Source organism: Cydia fagiglandana, chromosome 16 (genome assembly GCF_963556715.1).
Source record: "Cydia fagiglandana chromosome 16, ilCydFagi1.1, whole genome shotgun sequence".
Classification (NCBI taxonomy): domain Eukaryota; kingdom Metazoa; phylum Arthropoda; class Insecta; order Lepidoptera; family Tortricidae; genus Cydia; species Cydia fagiglandana.
This window is the reverse complement of record NC_085947.1, coordinates 8149170-8165424: the sequence shown is the minus strand read 5'-3', so window position 1 is coordinate 8165424 and position 16255 is coordinate 8149170. Positions and strand designations below refer to the sequence as shown.

The window sequence follows — 16255 nt, the reverse complement described above, 5'->3', positions numbered from 1 at the left end:
GTTATATATTATAAATGCAATTTATATATTATCCCGTAATATTTTGTATAACCGGGATTTAATTTACATGAAATCTGTACAAAGTCAGCGTCAAACGGCTGGAATGGAAATAATATGCAATTTTAAAAAGTATGTTTCATAATTACAAGGAACCACTAGGATAACAATATAAGAAATTAATAGAATACCTACTTTAATAAGGTACTTACGTACACTATCATATAAAAAGGCATCATTGTTTATACAACAATAAGTCATACTTCGAAAACACAAATTAATTTAATTAGGTTTCAACTATTAGGGCTCCTCTACACGATGGGCCAACGCCGGCCACTCCAAGGGACGCATTTATGCAAGCAAGTGATATTGCTATCTCATTCTACCGCATGGCTGCGTCCCTTGGAGTGGCCGGCGTTGGCCCGTCGTGTAGAGGAGCCATTACAGTTTCCCATGTTACCGCCAGCGACATCTGAATGAAGGAGAAAGCTATCGAGAGGTGGTAATCCCTTGGTATGTATTATTCTTTATTTACATATAATGGTGCTTTTAAAATATATTTTTTATACAAAAACATTCATAGTTTCAACATTTATGATATTACGATATATCCCATTAGGTTTCCAGCCAGATGTATAAGAAATCTATTATTTATACAATGGATACTTCATGAAGTTGGCATTCATTAATGCCAATTGTCTTAATTGGACAAATTACGATAGTGAAATTAAGATGGACCTGCTAGCCTTGTTTTATTTTCTTGTCTCTGGTTTTACCGCTTTGCCCTCGCCTCAGTGCTCAATTATAATAGTAAAACCAGCATGGAATCATCATTCATTTCATCAATTGTAACTACATTTAGTATTCTGATTTGATTAATGAGTGGAAGAGTCGTGACAGTTTATAAATCAACTTCATAATGCTGGTACAGTTCGCTTACGCTGTACATTTTCGCTGTATTCTTAAATATGACGGCAATATAATTTTCTCCTTGGAAGTTTGGAATAAAATTACAAACACATCACGAAAACTAATGAAACAATATAATGTAATTTCTTAATACGATACGACGATCATAGTATCATCCACGCAGTTAACTGATGATCCGTTAACAAGATTTTCGAGCAATAGCGTATCCCCATACAACACTGAAACTTACTTGGGTACACAACCCTAGTGGCTATTCGGTATTTCAGTTTTTGCATGAAATTTCATACAACATAAATCCATAGATTAAAATAAGTAGTATAAGCCTCGGTTCTATAAGGATCCCTTATCTTTTAAGGCTTATGATATCAAATAATCAGTACAATTTTGACTTCACTTACTAAGGGATCTTTATAAAACCTGGCCTTAAAAATGCGCGTCGCAATCCTAAAACGAGATCATTATCTAGACTGATCGTCGGACAAGTTGTGCGATAATCAGGTACAACAAACCGAGTGTACACTCCCGTTCATTTACATTCCAAGTAATTCAAACCAAAATATTTTTTTTAGTTATTGCGATTATTTAACCTTTCATATGTGCGTGGTCGTCAAATATAGTGGGTTTAAACCTCAGTTGTGCGGTATAGATAGAGCAGAAAAAATATTTATAAAATATATTGGTTAAAATTAGTAAAAAAAATGTTTTTGTGTCAGGGCCCATTTGACAGCCCAATAACAGGCTAAGAGTGATTTAGATCGAATGTAAATGAACTGATCTGAAACTCATCATGTCATCACACTAAACCGACGAAAACAGAGAAAAATCTCATCTGACTACACCCATGTGCGACACACATAACACCTTCACAATTTACAACAATTAAATAATTAATCTAACCCGATTACATACAAATTTGAACTATAGTGGACGTAAACAGTTGAAGAAAACGTGTAGTAGCTTTAATATCTGAATTACTAAACTAAATGGCGCAGCAGGCTTATCGTACGGTCGCGGTAACTAAAATGTCTTCGAGCTATCATTTGGCAATTTTCATGTCACAAAAAGTATAGCTCTTTGCAACACCATATTCTTGCTAGTTCGCTCATAGCTCGCGATCCTTGATCGCGACCACATGTAATTTGTCTCCATTTTGAGCGGTCAGGACTGCACGATGAAGACGCCACCAGCCGACCTCTTTATAGCGTTGAAGCATCTCATACCCTTAGCAAGTTTGCCAGCTACTACTCACTACTTACACCTTATAAAACAAAGACCCCCGCCGCGTCTGTCTGTTTGTGTTTGTTCGCGATAAACTTAAAAACTCCTGAACGGATTTTCATGCGGTTTTCACCTATCAATAGAGTGATTCTTGAGGAAGGTTTAAGTGTTAATTTATTAACCCTCGCGAAGCCGCGCGGGTCCCTATTATTATTTTTCTCTACATCATGCGCCATCTAGTCAGCTAGCAAAACTACGTACAGTCAAGGAATTTAAATTCCGACCCATTTCGTACTTTGTCACAGTGACAATCAATATGAAAGCCGCTAGAGACCTCATACGGTTGTCACTGTGACAAAGTACGAAATGGGTCGGAATTTAAATTCCTTGACTGTACATATAATCTTTAACAGTGTACGTCTACTATAGTTATTTTGTTTTTGTTGACTATATCTAATCCGTGCATATAATACAAATAGGAATTTACCTCACTTGCCGCGTGCAACGGCCGTTGATCCCTTCAATGAACCATATACTTTATATACTATATAACGTAAAACCGTTGGGAATTGTGTTGACGACTTATGTATTTTTTCCCAACATTATATATTTTACGAACAGTTCGTAGCCTACACCAGTCATAACAGTCAAAATTACCTTGAAAAAGATTACAGTTCGTGGGAAGAGCTCGACGATAAAAAAAAACATCTGTATAATGTATGTGCATAATACGTGGTCATTTCATTTTAAAGCCGAAGACATTTGTATTATTCAGACGTAGGTCTTTGTCAATGTTTTTCAGTGACAAGTAACTTAAACATTAGAGCGCGTTCACATCAATCTTATCATTATCATATGCCGCAGTTCGAACTCTTCATCACACGGATGTTAACTCACAAGGAGCCGAAAACTTCATGTGAACGCGTCTTTAACAGCTTTTGATTTGAAATCTCCGGGTACGCCAGCGTCACACGACATCCAGCATTGATTAATGTACATTCCACTCGGCTCACAGTAAGTCAAGTGACAGTGCCCTGGATAGGGTGTGTGAGCTGCCGCTAGATGGCGAGAGGCTTGCCCTTGCACTGATCGACGACGTAGCCCGTGAAGCGCTTCAGGAACTTCGGGTACTCGCGTTTATACACGGCGCGTAGCACGCCCGCCGGTGCCCAGCCGCCGGGGTTCACTAGGAAGAGAAAATGACGTTAGCGAATCTACTGCGTACACTACAAGGTTCAAATTCCTATGACAAGTAAGACTCCAGCCAGCCAGTTTGATGTGAAACGTACATAATAATTACGAGTAAACGCTACTTGCAGAGTGAAAGCCTCCAAATAATTAATGATTCTGATGTAATTATTCTCTGGCTTATCAATTTCTAGTCTCGGTGGTATTCCACCTGTCCAAGAGTTGGAGTTGAAGTTGGATAGGTGGAATACCACCCTTAGACGCTACGACCATAGATTTACCGCCTGGCTTGGCTGTGCTGTATTCACGCATCGACAAATCAAATCAAAGAGGCTTACGACTGCAAAATGTTATGACTGCATAAAACAACAAAAAGTTTTTTTTTTACTTTCTCGCCTTATTTAGCCAACAAAAATGAGCAGGAAACCTACCTGTGCTGCAGTAGGCGATGCTGGTGGTGATGTTCTGCCGGGTGGGCTGCTCGCCCGCGGGGCACGTGCTCCGGCACGCCACGCACACCGTCACGAACAGACGGATGCAGCCGCTCGCGTCGGGCTGCACACAACATGAGCAGGGAACCCACCTGTGCTGCAGTAGGCGATGCTGGTGGTGATGTTCTGCCGGGTGGGCTGCTCGCCCGCGGGGTACGTGCTCCGGCACGCCAGGCACACCGTCACGAACAGACGGATGCGGCCGCTCGCGTTGGGCTGCACACAACATGAGCAGGGAACCCACCTGTGCTGCAGTAGGCGATGCTGGTGGTGATGTTCTGCCGGGTGGGCTGCTCGCCCGCGGGGTACGTGCTCCGGCACGCCAGGCACACCGTCAGGAACAGACGGATGCGGCTGCTCGCGTTGGGCTGCACACAACATGAGCAGGGAACCCACCTGTGCTGCAGTAGGCGATGCTGGTGGTGATGTTCTGCCGGGTGGGCTGCTCGCCCGCGGGGTACGTGCTCCGGCACGCCAGGCACACCATCACGAACAGACGGATGCGGCTGCTCGCGTTGGGCTGCACACAACATGAGCAGGGAACCCACCTGTGCTGCAGTAGGCGATGCTGGTGGTGATGTTCTGCCGGGTGGGCTGCTCGCCCGCGGGGTACGTGCTCCGGCACGCCAGGCACACCGTCACGAACAGACGGATGCGGCCGCTCGCGTTGGGCTGCACACAACATGAGCAGGAAACCCACCTGTGCTGCAGTAGGCGATGCTGGTGGTGATGTTCTGCCGGGTGGGCTGCTCGCCCGCGGGGTACGTGCTCCGGCACGCCAGGCACACCGTCACGAACAGACGGATGCAGCCGCTCGCGTTGGGCTGCACACACAATATACAATTATTCTATTTGTCTAAACTAAACAATACCTGTGTTAAGTTATCGGGTCTCTATTGTTTCCCATAAAGTTTTAAGTCATATTGTTTGTCCGCATTTTCGTTTGGTTTGTCTCAGAAACGCGTAACTTTTCAGGATTGCCATAAAACAAACCTCACTTTTATCTATAGGATAACCTTACGAAAATCTTGAAAAGTTAAAGGTTTCAGAATTATGACTAATGATAATCTCACATTCATTACATTATGACTTTCAATAATTATGTCAAAGGGATCCGTAAGTCACTTACATGAAATCGTGTTGAAATTAGTAATTAGTTTATTGATTTGGCTGCTTGCAAGCCCAAGCAATTGACATTTGTCAATTCGGTACGGGAAAAACTGGCATAGTTTAATTACAGAAGAGACTGGGTGTTTGTTACTCACCGGGTAGTGGGGGTTGGTGGTGGAATGGTTGATGACCGCATACGTGTCGTCGTCGGAGGCGCGCACGTGCGACCAGAAGAGCGCGTCGCGCTGGGAGACGGGCCAGATGCGCTTGAACGTCTGGTGGAACACCATCGCGTCTGACGATATTTCCTCCACTATATTCATGTTCTCTAGTGTCGCTGGAATTTTAACGTTATATTTTAAAAATCTGATTTTACAATACCTTTAAACGAGAAATTCTTGTTTATTTATATATATATTTTGGGGATCTCGTAAACGGCTCTAACGATTTCGATTAAATTTGCTATATGGGGGTTTTAGGGGACGATAAACCGATCTAGATATGTGATATCTCTGAGTTTTTATGTTTTCCGAGCAAAGCTCGGTCTCACAGATATTATAATTTATGCATTTACATTGCTATAAAAGAGGCCCAAAAATGCAAAATGTTATAACTGCATAAAACAACAACAAAGTTTTTAATTTTTCGCCTTATTACAAAGCAGTAAGGTGCAAAAGTGTAAACATAGCTGCGCTACCCTGTTACTGCAAAACGCGTAAATAGATACGCTGTTATGCCGTAACTGGGCAGAGCTGGCTGTTCTTGTCGTGAGAAAAATGAGGGAATTTTCTATTCCGTTCTATTAAAGTATATTCCGCGATATAAACTCTCTCAGTTAATATACACTTCTAAAAACCACGGTAACTTTCAATTGGAATTTACAATTTACTTTACTTACACCTTTTTAATTAACTGAGACCTTTTTAACACTTAGTTGGATAGTCATACAATAAAAAAAATATATTTATAGTTTAGTAGTTTTGAAATCTATAATATAAAAGAAGTGAGTGAAATGAACGTCGACTTACTTTCCCACTCGTAACGGTAGCGGGGGTTGAAGAAATAGTGGCACATCTCGCGCGCCGACACTCCGCGCACTTTGTGCATCGCCTTCAAGGGGTCCATCACCATCCCGTCCACTTCCACCTCTCTGAAACAACATTTGAAATATTAGGGAAGATAAAAATACATATAACAGCTTTCGGAAGCGGCAGCGTATATAATCGACAGCAGAAGTAGCTATGTGGAAGAAGGAATAAAACCGGCCAAGTGCGAGTCGGACTCGCGCACGAAGGATTCCGTACCATTACGCAAAAAACGGGAAAAACATCACGTTTGTTGTATAGCCCCACTTAAATATTTACTTTACTACTTACCTACTTTCTGTTTTTAGTATTGTTGTTAGCGGCAACACACTCTAAAAAATGAAGACCAACTAAGAGCAGTTTCTTCTTAGTTGACGTTAAGTTAATTACAACAATTACGATCTTATATAAATCAATGAAAGCTGATTACTTAAAACAATAAGTGTATCTGTGATTGAACTAATAAAGTAGGTATTGATTAATCCTAACAATTGTATACCTTGCATCTATTATTAACTTGTTGACATAATTATGTAACGTAGGTTGATTCAATAAATATCAAGCTTAGTTGATCTTACTAGGGTCAATTAGTTACCATAATTCTTTTTCATGTATATATTGAACAAGATCTTAGTTGGCTCAGTTACATAGCAATAGTAAGATCAATCAGAATTACCTTATTTGAAATGTCGAAGTCCTTGTTAGGCTCGTATGGAATCAAGATGCTTGATTACGACTATCAAAATATTGATAGGGCCAACCAAATTTTTTTTAGAGTGCAGAAATACATCATCTGTTAATTTCAACTTAGCTATCACAGTTCATGAGATACATCCTGGTGCCAGACAGACGGACAGACAGACAGACAGACGGCCAGACTGACGGATAGCGGATTCCTAGTTAAGGGTCCCGTTTCTACCCCTAAAAACAGAATAATTTACGGATAGTTATGAAATCAATCTTTTGATAGCTTCTGGACAAACAGATCGACGCGGCAAATGTAGACTTCATTATTTATTAAATACATTCTATGTCTCACAAGCATATTCAGTAGGTTATTTTTTTATTTAACTTTTATTGCACAATACAAGAAAGTAGAAATGGCGAAATTTATGTCTTAAGGTATTCTCTGCCAGTCAACAATTGGGTCAAACACAAACATACAATTGAATGAAATTGTATGGCTTAAAAAAAATATAACATTGAGTTGTAAACTCCAAATCGCGAAAACATCCGTACCGTATTTTAAACAGATAATTTCACACTAAAATGGATAAAACAACCCATTATATATATATGTATCCATTCAACTAAAAAGATTATAATAAATCAAGCTCTCGTGATGTATAGTCAGTTTGACCTACGCCCCAGTAAAGGGCAATGTTTGTTGAAACAAACAAGGTTTAGCTGCACCAATCGTTGAAACGGCACGTGATATTTGTTCCAAGTAAATCGCTTAACGCAAACTTATCCAGGGACAAAGCAATATTGTTTCTATAATAATTACATAGTTTAAGATAACACTATATATTTACATAACAATAGCGCGCAACAATAACGAACAAATAATTTGTTACGATGAATATCCTAAAGGTAGTTGAATAAAAACTTTATCGTGATCGTAAAACCAGTTTAACTAAGCTAAACTGCACCGACATTGACGTGACTAATTGTGGGAGTGCCATTTTAAACGTCATATTTTCATACTACCTAATTATTTAATGGTGTCACATCTACAGTGTCAGTGGAAACTCTGTTTAGAATTAGCTTAGTCCGACTCTAGTTTAATTTCACACATACGCTTCCCGGCCCCCATTATGTCTCCTGTCCTGATATTTTTTTCTGAATACCTGGAAACCCTCTCGTGCTTGAGAGGCCTGTGCCCAGCAGTGGGACGTATATAGGCTAAATTATTATTATTATGTGTGTCATTTACATAATCTCGGGACCATGGGGTCCCGGACTTTTGGTAGGCGTGCGTGGGGCCGAAGCCAACACGTAGAGGCCCCTTGTAAATTGACAATTTACTCTAAGTGTGATGTGACACTAACCGACGATTACCCCTGTTTGCGCTATAGTAGTGCACCCAAGGACAAGCCCCGGTTAGTGTAGGACTATTGCAAGAAAAAGGAACAAAAAGAACTGATGGGCTATTGGGTTGAGATGCTAATGGACTGGTAACTGTGACTATGGAAGAAACTATGGCACCTGCCTTGATCATATGTTATAAAAACACGAAAAATAGGCAGGTGGTGACTCGCCAACTCACAATATGGGTCCCCGAAAACGGCCGCTCGCACTGGAGCGACAAGGGGACAACATCGCGTGAGCGGCTCAGGGTGTGGAGGTGTGCACCGCTTTCTACCCAGTGGCTGTAAGCAGCCACTGTGCCAACTCGCGTCTTAGGCATGTTTCACTTCCACCCTGCGAGCATATAGCTCTGACACCCCACTCTGGACGGCCGGTTAAGGCAAGCCAGAGGTTTATTATTATTATTATTTACCTGGAAAATTTGCTGAGTATAGATGGAGTTATACCTCTACCCTCATGATACAACCGAATACGGTATTTAGAATAAACTCTCAGGCCCACTTGCACCACCCCACTAACCCGGGATTAAGCGGTTAAATCGTTAACCTTGTGTCAAATTGTACTGGTAACCATGGTAACTCCAGTTTTATCCGGTTAACCCCGGGTTAGTGGAATGGTGCAAGTGGACCTCACTGATGTATTTAACGCGTCAACCTCAGAGACAATCAAACAGCTATAAAGAATATTATATATAGAAGTTGTTACTTGAACGAAATGACGTTCTGGCTATCGGTACCCTGCTTAATAAATTCAGTCTGTCTTTTGGTCTATTAGTACAGTACAATATAGGTGTATGGCATCGCTTTAATCAATCAAGATTGCGTCAGCCAGTTGCAACACCGTCCATTTTTATCCCGAATAATAAACATGCCAAGCGCGCGATCAACCTTCGCCGCTGTTTATTAACCAAACTGGCCAGGTTTAAACCGATTTCATGGTAAGAGCACGCCTGAATAAGAAATTCCCCTTTAATAAGTATAGCGTAACTTACAAGTTATTACATTACAGTCCCGATTTCAGTATCTCCCTCCGCGATTTCGTCGCTTTGCTACAGGTAGCTAAAAGTACATCCATTCCACACTAATTTTGGTGGCTAGCCATAAGCCGCGCGTGGCGCTGTCGCCACCTAACGGTCCTGATAGTAACAGACGCGTTTTTTTGGTGAGTGTGTCTTCTGTACCTAGTACTTTACTTATTTGTAGTGGTATCGTATAAATGTCGCGATATTTTTCGAGAAATGTAACCTGCATTGTCATTGGGATAACAACCGTAAAAGCTCATAACATTAAGGCACATTATGGTTCGCCAGAATTCACCTAAAAACCCTTTGCCCTTTGCAGAACTGGATTGAGGTGGTTGAATGTATGTATACCCTAAACATAATCGCCCCAAACTAGACTAGACAAACACAGAATAAGGTCAGGGAAGAGCAATTGAGTTCAGCACTACAATTACACCTAATTCCTAACTAGAAAAAAAAATTATGTCTTGTCATGTTTTCTTTTAAGGTATACGCTAGATTGTTAGATATTTTAAGTATGTACCTATAGTTCGTTTTTTTTAGCATTAGAAATTAGGTAAACAATCTTGATGTGTCTTTTAATTGAAAAACATTTTAAAAATAAGTTACGGCAAATATGTAATAATTATGAATCTAATACGATCATTTATATTCTTCTGCTTACATAAGTAATAGTTATTGATTTTTAAAAAGCTTTTTTCAATTAAAAGACATGTCAAGATCGCTTACCTTCTTTCAAGTTCTTTCTAATGCTAAAAAAACGAACTATAGTATGTGGTAGTAGTTCATAATATATTTGCGGATCACTTCTGGTTGAGATTAGCTCAGGACCGGGACAAGTGGCGTACTAGAAGAGAGGCATATGCTCAACAGTGGGCGATAAAGGGCTGATATGATCATGATGATGAATATATTTAGAATAGAAACGCGTACCTCCTGTACATCCTCATGTCGCCTTCTTCAGCGAATAACTGCCAACCATTGCCGCCTCCAACGTCCTCGAATGCGGCTTGGATCTGCTCTGTTGATATCCTGTCGATCTGGAAACAGAATATTCTTGTCAAACACAATTATGCATTTGTATCAAAATGAACCTTATTTCACTCGCATGCCAACGTATTACTTTAGATTTTGATTAAGGCAACTATAGTTCGATTTTTTTAGCATTAGAAATAAGGTAAACAATTTTGATGAGTCTTTTAATTGAAAATCACGTTTTAAAAATAAGTCACGGCAAATATGCAACAATTATGAATCTAATACGATCATTTATATTCTTCTGCTTTCATAAGTAATAAATACTGATTTTTAAAAAGCGTTTTTCAATTAAAAGACATGTCAAATCCCTTACCTTCTTTCTAATGCTAAAAAAACGAACTACAGACTCACTATTACGAATAGGTTACATTAAAGACCAACATACATATACATTTGATAAGCATCTCTTGGAGAAAGGAGAGGAGCTCGTTCAAGATAGGTACACTATATCCGGAGCCACTCATCGTGTCACTTCGTTAGCGGCGGCCGAACCGCACTAATTTCGCTATGTTTACCTCTACAGAAAGCATTTCTCATGTAAACAAACATAGTACTTTTTCACCGACGTTTATTGAATTATATTTTAGAACTTAATCCAAATTACATTCTCTGAATGCGAAAAACTAAATTAGTCGCGTAGCATATGTCGCTCAGAGCCGCTTAGTTTTCAGACTAATGCAAACCAAATTATCTCGATACAACATAGTTAAAAATATACCTTGCGATCTTTATCAATTACCAATACAAATCAATTACCATATTCCGCCGAGGTCTGATATATACCTATTTATAACTTATTTATAATTTAAGTGATAGTGTCATTAATAGCACCAATTTAGATGCTACGTTCGAAATGAACATGACACCGTATAAGTGACCTAAATAGATACATGACGTCACGATGGCGTGCGTGTTACACACCCCTAAGCACTAACGCGCGCGTTGGGACCCGAGTCGCCCTATGAGTATTTGGTCCTCCCTATTGCTTTTAAATTTATTGCAAATTTTTGGTAATAAAATAAGTTACTTTTGGTTACTAATAACATCACTTAATTTAGTCTTATCGTTAAAGACAATACAATGGGAGATGAGACGCAGCAAAGAGGTCGTCCAGAAATCATGTGATCATATTTGGCCTATTTTTGACCGCTAAGAAACACGACGCGGGCACACCACTTTTCTTCCAAGTTCCATCTTGTCAAACCCTGTATATTGTGTGTTACCTCAGTCCACAGCGGGTGCACGGTGAGCCGGTTATCAATAGCAGGGGGCGGTAGCGGTAGGTCGACCTGGTCTCGCGTGTGTACGGTAGGAGACATCACGCGGGCACACCTCTCCTCTTCCATCTTGTCAAACCCTGTCTATTGTGTGTTACCTCAGTCCACAGCGGGTGCACGGTGAGCCGGTTATCAATAGCAGGGGGCGGTAGGTCGACCTGGTCTCGCGTGTGCACGGTAGGAGACACCACGCGGGCACACCTCTCCTCTTCCATCTTGTCAAACCCTGTCTCCACGGCATCGTAGAACTCATCGTCTGGCAACGTCGAGTGCGGTCCCTCCTGAAGACAAAGACGTTTATTAAATACTTTGTTGTATTTATCATGATTGAAAAGAGAAGCTACAGGGAGATAAGAAAACAGAAATTCATTCATACGTATATAACGACTTTATGAATGCCGCGGAAACGGCGCCACATTTGATTTATGGATTGTCAACTTGTGACGTTTTTTATGGCGTTTGACAACTGTCTGTGGCTATTGGATTGTTTGTGGTAATTAAAAGTTGGAAAAGTTGTGAAATTCTTGAGTCGGGCCAAGTATTTCAGAACTTTTCATTACCAAACATCACATCACATACAGTAGTATCTTTAATGCCAAATTAAATACGTTTAATAATGACACCTCCTCACTTTATGTTTAAATCGGTGCAAAGTTAGCTTAGGATGGTATTCCACCTGTCTAATTTATTTGTCCAATGTGTATTGCGCCTCACTGTCTCATCAAGCAAAATGTGAGACGCCTTAGACGGACTCTAGGAACTGTATTTTAATCCCTACATACTTCGTTAGAAATCTCATCACATTCGAAATGGACATACTGGCATTTCAGAATGATAGGTACTAAGAATTTGGAAACGGACATATAAAATCCAAAACATGACAAAACACAAAACACCTGCTGCATCCAACGAAACATCAATTGAGGGATATTATAATTCCTCGCACGTCAACCCAGATACCAAAGGACGTCGTTAGGAAACGAATTCTGTTGATTACATGTAGTTGTATGCCTAGCATGACAAGTTAGTGGCCTAGTTCTTGTAGAAGTGTTAGTGTTACTACATCATAAAAACTGTGTCCTTGGACTGGACAATGTGGCTGGCAATACATATAACCTTTAACAAACCAATAAAAGAACAGACTTCATTCCACTGTTTGAAATGCCATCATTTTATGGTCGTCTACATACATTATTATACCTACTTTTTGGTCGTCATTAGCAGATCAACTTTGCAAAATTGTAGGTACTTTTGGCTTAAATAGGCGTTTGCGTCCGCACCACCTGATTGGAACGGACAATTTAATCAGATTGGCGAAAAAATTTTCCCGTCTGGACAGGCCTTTAAGCCGAACCGTGGCCAAAAGCTCATTATCAAAAAATGGAGATATATTACTTAATAAAATTGTATCGTTATAGGTACCTGCTGCTATATAGGTAGGTAAAGGTAATAATTTCCTGTACTGAACTGACCGGAAGCGGACTCGGATATCATCAATCAGATCTGCATAGGTATCATAAATGGATCAACACAATAATGTTGATCATACTATGTTGTTACAATAAGAAGAATCATGAACTTAATGACATAGTAAATTATATCACATAAAATACACCCAAAAATTAATTTGTAGAATACAAGTACATTCAGCAGCAGAAGTTGCTAAGCGGGCCAGGTGTTCAAAATGGTCTTGACGCGACTTTATTGTTAAGAGAATAAGAGCGTGTCAAAGTAATTATGAACATCGCGCCCGCTTAGCAAATTCTGCTGCTGAATCTTGACCTTACTATCAGGTGTAAAATAATGTGTCGTTTTGTATAAAAAGAGACCTTGAAGCTATAGACGGTTATGCCATTAAAGATAAAGATCACATATACTCAAAAGGAATAAAACCGGCCATTCGGACTCATTCACTATACGAGTTAGTGAGGCATTCTGGCAATTCTGGCCAACCAAAATTTATTCGGGCTTCTAAACATAATTAAAACATTCATTACAAAAAATATGATAAAGTGCGTTAACCTTATGGATTAGGTATGTAACCTTGATAAACGTTGCGATTATGAGTTCAAACTCGAATTGAAGGTCGCGACATATAAATATGAAGTTAAAACTATAATAATTATTTATATTCTATTAGTTTTAAGTATGTAAATTGCAGTGCCCTTGCAGGGCTCATAGCTGATCTTGTTTTGATGTACCACCTTATGTAATGTACCTACCTATGAAAGCAATAAACTACTGAATACTGAATACTATTCGTACTAAAGACCTGTTAAAATGACAGAGCATGATACATTTTTGGAAAGTGCTACTGCCACTGTTTTAGATAATTAAATATAATTATCTGTATAATAGTTACCAGTTGAATGTCTACTAACAACTTTAGTATCAATTGATGGTAGAAATTCACGAAAAACACAAGGTCACATTAACTTTGAAACAGCACAAACCGTTCCCACCAATCACAGTGAAAGTATAAACAATCACATTGATCAAATATGCAGGTTTCATGTCAAGTTCAGTTTAAATACAAAACATCATCAATGTCAAATTCAGTTTAAATACAAAACAAATAAAAACAAAACGTTCGATTACCTATACCAACTTATAGTCAATGATAGACAAGTAAACAAACATAAGCTAGGTAATTGGAATTAGGTACCACGATAACGGCACTTCCTAAATTAAATTAGTGCTCTAACAGACTTAAACATAATCGCATTATCATTTATTGCAACATGGTAAAAACAATAGAAGTGAAAAGGGTACCTGAAAATTTAAGGTAGGCTGCCTATCAATATATAGGCGGGGAAAATATGTATGCTCAATTAAGAGCAAGACTTATTGAGTCAGAAGATGTTAATTGATACATAAAAAACTGTACACCGAAGATCCATATCTATATTTGTGCTGACAAACGGTTAACAACAGGTACCATTAACTAAAGGATTTATCTAATAAATTATAGTAGACATAACTTAGTTATCAATTATCATAATTTACTTGAAGTTATAAAACGCCGTTTGTTGAGTTGTGGGCGTGTAGAGCATACGTTCAAATCAACAATATGTCACAATTATGCTTACGTATGCAAACCGTCAATCAGCAACGCCCGATAAGCCTTAGCAGTTCAGTATTACATACGCATACATTTTTATAACAATACTAACCTTTGTTGAAAGTACTATACCTAGAAAGCTGTAAAGTGCTTGCTGTTTTGTTTTCTATGTATTTAGCTTTGCTCGGAAAACATAAAAACTCAAAAATGCGCGTTTTCCTACAGATAAGACTAAGCTAGATCGAGTTATCGCCCCCGAAAACCCCCATATACTCGTAGCGAGTTTCATCGAAATCATTAAAGCCGTTTCTGAGATCCCCGAAATACACTTATATATTTAAAAAATATTTTTTTTATTTATTTATATTTATTTAATATAAACAAAATAAAAACAATTACCAATTTAAAAAATATACATATAAATAAATAAACAAGACTTGCTCGTTAAATGGTATTAGATAGATAACTACGGTTTCAAAATGTTATACTATAAGTATGGTGCAAGATAAATGCCAATCCTAGAGCGAATACATTTACACGTCGGTAACACCCAACAGTCCAACTTGTAGTTTGTAAACTTTCCACACAAACTATCGAAGCCGATTCCTATTGTGGACAATGTAGGTTAAGCGGGTTTGCACCGGTGACCTATATCGGAGTAATAAAATGGATTCACTCTTTTAGTGACACGGTGTGGCCTCGCCCTGATACGCTTGAAAGCCCGTACCTGAAGAATAAACAAAATGACTGTCTTGGTAGATAAATACAAGTAGCTGGATCACTTTTGATTTTTTGTGCTTTATTTGTGTACCTTAATGAAACGAGATACTTCGAGTGCGAAGCCCAGTTAATTATTTAGGGAACCTATGTGAAGCCCGCAAAATGTCGGTCGTCGATTCCCTAATCCAGGGGTCACCAAATGGCGGACGGCGGTCCGGACCTATATAATTTTTTTACATATTTAATAAACTCAAGTAGAAACGGACCGCGAAGGTCATATTATTTTGAAAACCGGACCCCTGAAGAAACTAATTGGTGAACCCTGCCCTAATCCCTGTGATGAAACATCATATGGGGTATGTATTACATGGTTTCGATAGGTACGTATGTGCGATTAACATTAGCACGTTTTATTAGACTATAGTTTTCCGGTTGTGTGTGACGTGACAAGTTTCCACCCTACATAAATAAATTTATTTATTTATTGATAAAACAAATAAGTAATAATATAGGTATTTAGATAGCTGGTTGACTTGCTGGTTGTTCTTTTATTACGTTGCTAAAACGTAAAATTCCCACTAATCATGTTATACTAACGGCTTAGTCACATTGTATCCCTGGCTTATCTTGCGGCAAGATAAGTTATACTCTGTATACTGAATAATGCATGTGAATGTTTTACGCTGACATAAAACTATGAACCACTTACAAGCGTATTTTTCCAAAAATCCATTTTTGTGGCAGTAAAACTTCAATAAAGTTCCTGTTATTCCGTAGCAGAGAAGGTACTATTTACTTTAACTGAAGATAAGAAAACACGCCACAGCCGCTATCAGTCATTTGAAAATAAACAATATGTCGGCCTTCTCCGCTAAATATAACTGAAGACAGCGGCATTGATGCGTTTCAGGGACGGGCACAATTAACGGGCATACTGAGCAAACTATGTACTTGGAACTTTCAAACGCTTGCTTACGATAAGATCAGCAGTGGAGTATTCAATTAGAATCAGATCGCATACGGTGGAA

General features: G+C 39.1%; 1 protein-coding gene across 1 annotated transcript in view; it reads right to left on the bottom strand.

The window, feature by feature from the left end:
• Positions 1-429: 429 nt before the first annotated feature.
• The window catches only part of LOC134671902 (ceramide transfer protein), a 41864-nt gene continuing 26038 nt past the window's right edge, over positions 430-16255 (bottom strand). Inside the window, exons 7-12 of the mRNA XM_063529762.1 lie at positions 11545-11727; positions 10065-10171; positions 5963-6084; positions 5090-5271; positions 4525-4648; positions 430-3331 (exon numbers count right to left, since the gene is read on the bottom strand). Of these exons, the coding sequence (XP_063385832.1) occupies positions 3204-3331; positions 4525-4648; positions 5090-5271; positions 5963-6084; positions 10065-10171; positions 11545-11727 (846 nt within the window). The 3' untranslated portion in view covers positions 430-3203. The remainder of the gene's footprint in view (positions 3332-4524; positions 4649-5089; positions 5272-5962; positions 6085-10064; positions 10172-11544; positions 11728-16255) is intronic.